The 10,219-nt window shown below is 37.6% G+C and overlaps 3 protein-coding genes across 3 annotated transcripts; all 3 read right to left on the bottom strand.

Annotated features, from left to right (window-relative positions):
- Positions 1-1,251: 1,251 nt before the first annotated feature.
- Positions 1,252-2,663, bottom strand: LOC125422404 (calcium-transporting ATPase 12, plasma membrane-type). The gene is made up of 3 exons (XM_048473915.2): positions 1,760-2,663; positions 1,516-1,623; positions 1,252-1,421 (listed from the first exon to the last, which is right to left on the bottom strand). Exons 1-3 carry the CDS (start codon positions 2,661-2,663, stop codon positions 1,252-1,254), a joined length of 1,182 nt encoding a protein of 393 aa, XP_048329872.2.
- A 2,899-nt stretch (positions 2,664-5,562) lies between these two features.
- Positions 5,563-6,521, bottom strand: LOC132804283 (calcium-transporting ATPase 12, plasma membrane-type-like). The gene is made up of 3 exons (XM_060818471.1): positions 6,096-6,521; positions 5,887-5,999; positions 5,563-5,800 (listed from the first exon to the last, which is right to left on the bottom strand). The coding sequence occupies exons 1-3, from the start codon at positions 6,519-6,521 to the stop codon at positions 5,563-5,565; spliced, it is 777 nt and encodes a 258-aa protein (XP_060674454.1).
- Positions 6,522-6,539: 18 nt separating this feature from the next.
- On the bottom strand, positions 6,540-8,651 carry LOC125422389 (calcium-transporting ATPase 12, plasma membrane-type). The gene is made up of 2 exons (XM_048473846.2): positions 8,388-8,651; positions 6,540-8,075 (listed from the first exon to the last, which is right to left on the bottom strand). The coding sequence occupies exons 1-2, from the start codon at positions 8,649-8,651 to the stop codon at positions 6,540-6,542; spliced, it is 1,800 nt and encodes a 599-aa protein (XP_048329803.2).
- Positions 8,652-10,219: the final 1,568 nt, after the last annotated feature.

The raw sequence follows: 10,219 nt of genomic DNA, 5'->3' as shown, positions 1-10,219 counted from the left end.
TTTAGGATGAATTAATGATAACAAAAATTTAAAAATTGATTGAGATTAAAAAATGAATGAACCTAATGATTTCTTTAACATTTAATAGTTCGGCTTTTTGAAACCTCCAAAAAAACAGAGGTCTGTTTTGGGAGACTTATGACATGCGATTCTAAATTTCTAATATTAGATTTTATTAATTTCACACACAAATTACAAATATTTATCTATTTTGATATTTTAAATTCATAACCTTTTAAATATAAATGTGAATGGTTTATGGAATCTTTTTTTTTTTTTAATTTATAATTCTAGATAGCAACCCACAGAAACATATAAAATTTGTGAGACAAAAAAAAAAATGATTTCCTTTATCTAGGTTGGTTTATTGAAAATGAGCTTTGAATTATTCTTTTGGTAAATTATCTATGCACGATAGTATATTTCAAAAGAAAATGGCAGGATTGTCATTTCCAATGCACTATACATCACAATAGGTACATGCTTGCTGTATATTTATAATTGGTTTGTCTCCATTTTTCTTTGGCAGAAAATTAGAATTGACCAACCTAAAATAAGGAATGTTGAGCTCTCTTTCTTTCATACGACAATCGAGCTCTTTGTTGGGCATGTAACCCAAGTTCTCTCCCCCGGACGATATTTAAAAGTAGGGATTCCAATTGATACCAACATCAATACGTCATCGTTTTGGAAAATTTGAAGGTGTTATACAACATTGTTAGAATTATTATATCCAGCCGTTCTTGACTGAAGAGTCAACGTCAACTACCTTAAACTGTGTCTTCGGTTTTCTTCCCATCTCCATAGGACACAACGCAAACTCTCCACATTGTCAGCCGCTCAAGAACTTAACCAGTTTCTTGGTCACCTAAGGTCAGATGCAACTTTTTTTGGCTTTATAGTCTTAAAAGTAGATCCCTCTGCTACAACTTTGTTGCTATATTTGTTGATTATTTGTTTTGTAATTCTCTTCTTCCTGAAAAGCAAGGAGTGGTACAAGAGTCTATTTAAGTTTTATAATTTATAGTTGTTAAGATTGTCTAAAATGAATAAAGAACCACCAGGTTACTTTACATGGTTAGCAATTTGAGTTGGACTTTCTAAGATACTAATTTTCCGAAATGTCAAAGCTAAAGAGGGAAAATAAAAGTTATTAAGTATAGAGAAAACTTGGGGATAACGAGATGCAATTTGCAAGTTACATTTAGAAATATGTTCGATAATTTTTAGATGCCATTGATTCAAATGAATCTAAAGTTGATTCGGAGTTTTCCCCTGCTGTGATAGCTCTAGAATACTAGAAACTGATGATTCTGAATCTGCAAGAATAGAGGATGAAAAGCTTGTAGATCCAGTCTGAGGGAAAAGTGTATGAAACTTGATAAAGCTTGTTGTCAATTTCACAGTTGTATCGATTGGCACTAAAATAAATCCCATTATAAGACACCAAACCCACTGTGCCTTGTTCAATCTGGCACAATCCACAAGAATATGTGAAATCTCATTAAAGGATACCTGTAGGGTTAGGATGATCAGCACAACCACAGAAAAGCATGGATTTCGGTGAAGCCCTTTGAACACGTTTTTCTTCTCTGGCTACCTTGACTTCAATAGGTTGAATACCTGGCAAAGCACAAAATTGTTGAAGACAATGGATTTGCTCACCTGCTCGCCAATGCCAAGTAGATTCTTCCCTTTGAAATGAAAGGCGACCAAGATGGATGTCTGGTATAGACTTTGAGTTGCTATATTTCTCTACATGGATTTTGGGAGAAGGTTTCAGTTGGGCTTATTGGAGGATTGTTCATCAGTTCATCTGTGGGTGGTTCTGACAGTAAAGCAAATCCACCTACAAGGTTCACAATGAAGTTTGCCAAGATCAATTGAATCGCCGCAATTGGAACATCTACCAAAGACACGATGGTGATGAAGGAAATCAATGTCCCTGATACGATCATTGTGAGCTCAAGTTGGATGTACTTAAGAATGTTGTTGTAAGTACATCTTCCGTGACTAATAAGGCTCGGTAATAAACTGAAATTTCCATTTCGAACAATGATGTCGGAACTCTCTCTTGCCATTTCACTGCTCGAAATCCCCATTGCCACCCCAACATCAGCTTCTTTTAGCATAGCACTTGCAGTTGTTCTGTTTCCAACCACTGCTACCACATTTCCTTTCTTATTCAAACACTGAACAAGGAGGAGCCTATCAGACGGATGAGAGTTTCCCATTACACTGATTTTATCCACTAAATCCATTCTCTTTTTTTCAGTAAGATTTCGAATATCTTTACCTTCAAGCACCAGTTTGTCTGAGATGGGAAGCATTATTAATCCACACTTGTGAGCCATGTTTTCCAGAACTGAAACATCATCTTCTGAAGCAAGTATGATTTTTACTCCAGCTTTTTGACAAGCACTAATTGCATCTATTGTCTTTGTGCAGCATGTGTTTTTCAAGCCAACTATTCCTACTAAGGTCAAGTCATTTTCATCAAGACATGAAACATCAACATCCTTGTAAGCAAATACAAGGATTTTGAGATGGTCAAACTCGGTTGACTGCATTTCAACAGTATGCTTAAAAGCCCCTCTCTTGTTTACATCCATTTCCTTTATTTGCAGGGCCTTTCCAGTATACGCGATGATCATATCTACCATGTTCTCTGCATTTCGCCATCAATACTCCACTTCCTTCCTCGTGGGAGTTCAATGCTTTTATCTTAAGAACGGTGAAATTTTGCCTTGAAATCTCCATATCCGTCCCCAGTTCTGAGGCAGCCCATGGAAGCAATGGATCTTCTATTTATCTATCAGGAATTGATGGCGTTAGAATTGAGGTGCTGATGCATTGGCATAGAGCTTCACGAATGCAAGTATCTACTAATCCAGCACCCTAGCAGTGTTTATGAATGTTTTCCTCACTGACATAGCATATGGAAACCTCTGGCTGGTACAACTTTTCAGCGCAAATGAATTTGGCAAAGCCTATTGTGACAGAAGCCAATAGTTCTTGAGCATAAACCTCCTTGCGAGAAAACATCGTCTTTCTCCTATAAGCCATGGCTAATATGATGACAAAAGGAATTTGTTCTTGGATCCCAACCAGCAAAATGGCAAGCGAAGTTGTGAAGGGACTGATCTTTCCACATGATTCTATGACAATTTTCTTGATGAGGTCAATAATTCCTTTGGTTGCTGCTGTATTCTTCAGCTATGGGAGACCAGCTGAGTGTTTCTTATTACTAGTATGTTTGCTTTCAAGCATAAAACGGAGGAATAAGACTACAAGGATTAGAATAGAGATTGAAAGCCCAACTATCTGTGTTGTTGTGCCAACCTTTTCAAGTTGAGCTGGTAATGAGTTCTTGCTATGAGTATTGGAAACTTTGTTCATCATCTCCCCCAATACTGTCTCCATTCCCACAGATGTTATCAGCATTCTTCCGTCACGTGAGCCACCTTTGCACCATAAAACAAAAATGGAGTTTTCTCATCAACTATCGACTCCAAACCATCCTCAATAACAAGGACTTCATCACCTGAAACAATGAATAGTCCATCACTGGGGATTGGCGATCCGCTGGTCAGGCATGCCACATCGCCTACCACAATATTACAGATTGATAATTCCTTTCGGCATCCACCTCTGATCACAACTCCTGTTTCATCAATGGGTTTGTGCATCTCTGAAAGCCTCTATGATCTTGGTTGGCGTATAAAATCGTGGATGGAAGGAGCAAGTATCAGTATGAAAATCGCCACCGTTATGATGGCGCCTTCATACCAACCTTGATCCCGAAACTCTGCCCTCCTCCTTGATCCCGAAGTAGGATGTTGCAGTTGTTGCAATATTTCTTAAGAAGTCTAAATAGGCCTCCTTTAGGTGCTTCGGTTGCCTGTGTTGTGGAAAGTTGTGCTGCTTCTGCACTTTCCCTTGCATATGGAAGTTCAAGATTGGTACTAGTACTTTCTTCATCATCACCAGGAATATGAATCCCAAGCTCTAGATCGGTACAAAGAGCTTTGGCAATTCCTCCAAAACTCTGCAAAGAATCGATGTCCTTTTCCTTTACTATCTTCACAATATTTGAACGTTGCAGGTTTGCGTTGTCCCTCGCTCTGCTGCAATAGTCATCATCATCATCATCTACCTCCACATCCAAATGGACGACCTCTATTGATACTTGATTATCAGGTACGGCCAAAGAAGATTCGTCCTTCAACAAACGATCAATTCGAAGATTAAAGAGTAATTGAATTATAAATGTTCAGGCAAACAGTCCGAACTAAAAGTCAATTTTAACTCAGAAAGAAGAATTAGCTCCAAAATGCTTTATGATTTTTGCAATATTAATTTCTTATAGTATCATAAATGAAAACTTTAATATAAATACACACCTTCTTGTTAGGTTAATATAGGCATTAGAATCTGTTGAATGCCATCAGACTGTCTATTATAGCATCTTGTAGCTAGTAAACATACCATCTAGCTATAGCTAGCAACTAAGAAAAAGAGAGAGAACGACAAACAAAATATATAATAGCGCTTGAAAAACTTACAGGAACATCACCATTCGTACCAGCAGAAGAGAAAGCAGAAATGTAAGCCGGGGGCAGGCTATGTACTCCTCCTCCTCTTGCTGACAGCCCCAACAAGGAGATAATTGGCGGTGGGTTGGTGAGGATTAAGACGAAAACTCTATGCGCTTTGATGATCAAAAGAAACCTGCGCCACCGGGCTCTGCTGGACAGCATCACTTTCTGCTGAGACTCAAGGTCTACATGGTCCGACATTTTTCTGCTTACCTCTCTGATCAATATCTCTATATATTTAAACAAACACACCAAAAATATAACATTTATACAACAATATATAGCATATCAATACAACAGTATATATAATACTTAAGACAAGGAATTCGTAACTTAGTGGGATTTGTTCCTTACTATTTTATCAATAAGTGGAAAACACAAATGGGAAACTGTAAAATGTGGATTTGATGAAGAGAAAGTATAGAGTAGGGAGACTTTGGATTTCTAAGAATGAAGCTAAAGTTGATTAAGAGTTTTCTCCTGCTCTAATAGCTTCTAGAGAACTAGTAACTCGTGATTTTGAATATGTAGGAACAGAGGCTGTAAAGCTTGTAGATCCAACAATATTAGGGAGGAGTGGATAAATCTTGAAGAAGCTGGTTGTCAATTTCACAGCTAAATCGATTGGCAACGAAACAAATCCCATTAGAAGACACAAACCCCACTGTGTCTTGTTCAATCTGGCATAGTCCACAAGAATATGAGAAATCTCAGTAAAAGATACCTGCAAGGTTAGGATGATAAACACTGCAACACAAAAGCATGGATTTCGATGAAGCCCTATGAACACGTTTTTCTTCTCTAGCTTCCTTGAATTTAACAGGTTGAATACCTGGCAGAGCGCAAAACTGTTGAAGACCATGGATTTGCTCACCTGCTCGCTAATGCCAAGTAAATTCTTCCCTTCGAAATAAAAGGTGACCAAGATGGATGTTTGGTATAGAGTTTGAGTTGCTATATTTCTCTACATGGATTTTGGGATGAAAGTTTCTGTTGGGCTTATTGGAGGATTGTTCATCAGTTCATCTGTGGGTGGTTCTGACAGTAGAGCAAATCCACCTACAAGGTTCACAATGAAGTTTGCCAAGATCAATTGAATCGCCGTAATTGGAACATCTACCAAAGACACAGTGGTGATGAAGGTAATCAATGTCCCTGATATGATCATTGTGAGCTCAAGTTGGATGTATTTCAGAATGTTGCTGTAAGTAGATCATCCGCAACTGATAAGGCTAAAAAACAAATTGAAATTTCCATTTCGAACAATGATGTCGGAACTCTCTCTTGCCATTTCACTGCTCCAAATCCCATTGCCACCCCAACATCAGCCTCTTGTAGTGCAGCACTCGAAGTTGTCCTGGTTCCAACCACTGCCACAACATTGCCTTTCTTTTTCAAACACTGAATAAGGAGGCTATCAGTTAGATGAGAGTTTCCCATTACACCAATTTTATCCACTACTTCCATCCTCTCTTTTTCAGTAAGATTTCAAAAAACTTCACCCTGAAGCCTGTCTGAGTTGGGAAGCATTAATCCACACTTGTGAGCTACGTTTTCCAAAACTGATATATCATCTTCAGAAGCAAGTATGATTTTCACTCCAGCATTTTGACAAGCACTAATTGCATCTGTTCTCTCTGTGCAGCATGTGCTTTTCAAGCCTAATATTCCTACTAAGATCAAGTCATTATCTTGTAGAATTGAAACACCAATTGCCTTGTAAGCAAAGGAAACAGTTCTGAGATGGTCAGACTGCATTCCTTCAACAATATGTTTAAAAGCCCCTCTCTTGTTTTCGTCCATGTCCTTTATTTCGCCATTTCTATCATAGTAATGGGAACACATGGCTAATATTGTGGTTGCAAGGCCTTTCCAATGTAATTGCTGATAATATCTTCCATGTTCCCGGTCGACCTTCCTCATCAATACTCCACTTCCTTCCTAATCTGAGCTCAATGCTTTCATCTCTTGAATGGTGGAATTTTGCCTCAAAATCTCCATATCCATCCCCAATTCTGAGGCAGCCCATGGAAGCAGCGGGTCTTCTATTGATCTACCAAGAATTGATGGCATCAGAATTGGGGTGCTGATACATCGGCATAGAGCTTCACAAACACAAGTACCTACTCCATAGTCGACCAAGCAGCCTTTCTGAATGTTTTCCTCACCGACATAGCATATGAAAACCTCCGGCTGGTATAATTTTTCGGTGCAAATGATTTTGGTAGAGCCTATTGTGACACAGGCCAATAGTTCCTGAGCTTGAACCTTGCAAGAAAACGTCTTCTTTCTCCTATAAGTCATGACTAATATGATGCCAAAAGGAATTGGCTCTTGGATTCCGACCAGCAAAATGGCGAGCGAAGTTGTCAAGGGACTGATTTTTCCACATGGTTCTATGGCAATTTTCTTGATGATGTCAATAATATTTTTAGTTGCTGCTGTATTCTTTAGTTCTGGGAGACCAGCTGAGTTTTTATTAGTAGTATGTTTGCCTTCAAGCATACAGCGGAGGAACAGCACTACCAGGATTAGAATCGAGATTGAGATCCCAGCTATCTGCGTTATTGTGCCAACCTTTTCAAGTTGAGCTAGTAATGGGGTTTTGTTATGAGTATTGGAAACTTTGCTCATCAGCTCCCCCGATACAGTATCCATTCCCACAGAAGTTATCAGCATTCGTCCGTTGCCGTTAATCACCTTTGCCCCATAGAACAAAAATGGAGTTTTCTCATCAACTGTTGACTCCAAACCATCATGATCAACAACAAGGAGGACTTGATCATCACCAGGATTAACAATGAATAATCCATCACCAGGGATTGGAGAGCCGCTGGTGAGGCATACCACATCGCCTACCACAACATTGGAGATCAATAATTCCTTTTGGCATCCATCTCTGATCACAACTGTTGTTTCATCAATTGGTTTCTGCATCTCCAAAATCTTCTGTGATCGGTTGCTCATGAAATCACGGATGAAAGGAGAGAGTATCAGTATGAAAATCGCAACTGCTATAATTGCACCTTCATACCAACCGGTCTTCCAGCCCTCCTCCTCGATCCCGAATCCGATGGACAACAACGCACACAGAGAGAGAAGTAGGATGTTACAGTTGTTGCAATATTGTCTAAGGTATCCAAACAAGCCCCGTCTAGGAGCATTGGTTGGCTGTGTTGTTGTTGAAAGTAATTCACTTCCTCCATATCGAAATTGATCAAGACTTTCTTGGTCGCCACTAATCCCAAGCTCTAGGTGAGTACAAAGAGCTTCTGCAGTTCCTCGAACACCTCCGAAACTCCTTAAAGACTCCATGTCCTTGTCTTTTACTATCTTCATAATACTTGCGCATTGCAGCAGGTTTGCTTGATCCCTCGCTCTACTGCAGTCCTCCTCTTTCACTGACAAATCTGAATGGACCTCTATTGACACTTGAACAGATAATTCATCCTTCAAGATATCAAATACTTTCTTAGGCTGCAATATTTGAATTTATATATCTTACAATGTAACATGTATGGTATATTATTAAACAAAAGATACGATTCTCTCACTCAGACAAGAAAGACGTAGCTCCAAACTACATAAAATTTTCATATTAGTACTTCTCGTCAGAAATGAAAATCTCTATAACTTCGTAATTAATTAAATATGCACCTTAGGCATTAGGATATCTCCATTGCATGTGGTCAGGCTTTTATTAATTAATCATTGCATCTTGTAGCGGACATTACCATCTATTATAGAAAGAGAAATTATATATATAAATGTATGTATATAAAAACTTACTGCATCACCATTGATGGCAGCAGTAGAGGAGATTGCCGTGTAAGAAGGCGTAGACAGAGCATTCGCTGCTGCTGCTGATGATGAGGATGGGGGTGAGACTGACACTCGCGGAGCAAACTTGTTGAGTTTCTCAGCTGGGATTGACATGAAGACCCTATGCACTTTAATGATCAATAGAAACCTGCGCAGTCGGCCCTTAAACAACACTTTTTCCTGCTTAGACTCAAGATCTACATGCTGCTCGGCCGAGCTCGTATCCGACATTTGGTTCATCTGGTCTTGGATGCTATATATATATTACTTCAAGCTAACAAGAGGGAGAAATAAATAAATAAACTAACAAGAGGGAGAAATAAATGTTAGCAGGGAGAAACAAATAAGCTAACAAGAGGGAGAAATAAATAAATATATATATATATGTAAACAATAAAAACACAGGTTCAAACAAACCTTGCTGAAATTTGCTTCCCAATGATAAACGGAAAACAGAAATGCTGGAAAATTTGATGCAGAAAAAAAAAAAAAAAAGGAGTGAAGAAAGAAAAGAAAAGAAAAGAAGCTATTTGCTACAGTTATGTGGGAATGAATTTGTTGGTCATGAGATAATTGGATTTGTGACCATCATCCATGGCCTTTATATAAGACTGAGACCGCAATCCATGGCCTTTGTATAAGACTATAAGGTACAGAACCTTCATGGAATTAGTTTGTTAATTATAAATATCATATTATTATTTTTAAAATGTAACTTATCTTATATAGTATCTCATCTATTTGGCAATAAAATAGTAAACTGTGAAGAATATATGAGAATGTGACTTTAGATTGTTGCTTAGAGTTGGTTTTTTGTAACAATGACTTGGGAGTTGGTATGCATGACGCCGCAGTATCAGGAATTAAAATTTGGTCCTATTTGACGTTGTTTTGTCCGCTAGTTTGACGATCGAAAATGTCTATAGGCTCTATAGCCGACAGGCCGGAAACAACAATATATTTCTGCTTTTGTTTTTTTATTATTATTTTCTTTAATAAAATTATATGCACTAGAAGTTAAACTGGTTTTCATTTTTAAAAAATAAATTTCTGTATCTATTATGTGAAGAATTATACATTATAATTACACATTTTATTTATGAAGTAAATGTAAAATCAATTTTTAAACTAACAATTTTTATAGTGAAGAAATGCTAAATTTAAATTATTTTTAAAATTTTAACATAATTTAAAACTTAAATATACTGCAAATCATAACTGGTGAATTCACGTCAAATAAATATTTTTCTTTTTCTTTTTAACTAGTCACCTACATGTTAGGACTTTATTTCTTCATCTTCTTCTTTTGTTCTTATTAATAATGTACTATTTCTTATTTCGGTCAAAAATGTAAAGCAAAATAGAGGATCTTCATGTGATCTCACGTGGCATGACGACTTGTTTCACCAATCAGTTCAATTATTACCTTTTCGGTTTTGACCAATTTTATTATTTAAATACCAAAAACCAGGGGAAACAAAGCGTTTAGGGCAACATTTACTGTCACCAATCAATTAAAATACCAGGAACTTTCACTTTTATAACTTACCCGGAACTTTCAGTTTTATGTAGACCTGGCAATTTAGGTCATGACACGGTGACACGACTCGAAAACGACACGGAATAAATGGGTTTGGGTTTATTATAAATGGGTTCGGGTCATAATCGGGTCAACCCGTTTAACACGATTATTAATCGTGTCATTTTCGGGTTGACCTATTTAACTCGAAATTGACCCGTTACGATCCATTTATTAAACGGGTCAGTTTCAACCCGACACGATTATACACCTATTACAA

The sequence above is a fragment of the Ziziphus jujuba genome, chromosome 1, assembly GCF_031755915.1.
Source record: "Ziziphus jujuba cultivar Dongzao chromosome 1, ASM3175591v1".
Taxonomy (NCBI): Eukaryota; Viridiplantae; Streptophyta; class Magnoliopsida; order Rosales; family Rhamnaceae; genus Ziziphus; species Ziziphus jujuba.
This window is presented reverse-complemented; position numbering and strand designations above follow the sequence as displayed.

What these genes read in the sequence shown, in the direction of transcription:
- LOC125422404 (XM_048473915.2), bottom strand. Translation starts at nt 2,663, where the DNA reads ATGGTAGATATGATCATCGCGTATACTGGAAAGGCCCTGCAAATAAAG. An exon ending in AACCTTCTCCCAAAATCCAT is followed by an intron (nt 1,624 to 1,759) that starts GTAGAGAAATAT and finishes GTGCTTTGCCAG; the next exon opens with GTATTCAACCTATTGAAGTC. An exon ending in TGATCATCCTAACCCTACAG is followed by an intron (nt 1,422 to 1,515) that starts GTATCCTTTAAT and finishes GATTTATTTTAG; the next exon opens with TGCCAATCGATACAACTGTG.
- LOC132804283 (XM_060818471.1), bottom strand. Translation starts at nt 6,521, where the DNA reads ATGAGGAAGGTCGACCGGGAACATGGAAGATATTATCAGCAATTACAT. An exon ending in CAGACAGGCTTCAGGGTGAA is followed by an intron (nt 6,000 to 6,095) that starts GTTTTTTGAAAT and finishes CTCCTTATTCAG; the next exon opens with TGTTTGAAAAAGAAAGGCAA. An exon ending in GGATTTGGAGCAGTGAAATG is followed by an intron (nt 5,801 to 5,886) that starts GCAAGAGAGAGT and finishes ATCTACTTACAG; the next exon opens with CAACATTCTGAAATACATCC.
- LOC125422389 (XM_048473846.2), bottom strand. Translation starts at nt 8,651, where the DNA reads ATGTCGGATACGAGCTCGGCCGAGCAGCATGTAGATCTTGAGTCTAAG. An exon ending in CTGCCATCAATGGTGATGCA is followed by an intron (nt 8,076 to 8,387) that starts GTAAGTTTTTAT and finishes CAAATATTGCAG; the next exon opens with CCTAAGAAAGTATTTGATAT.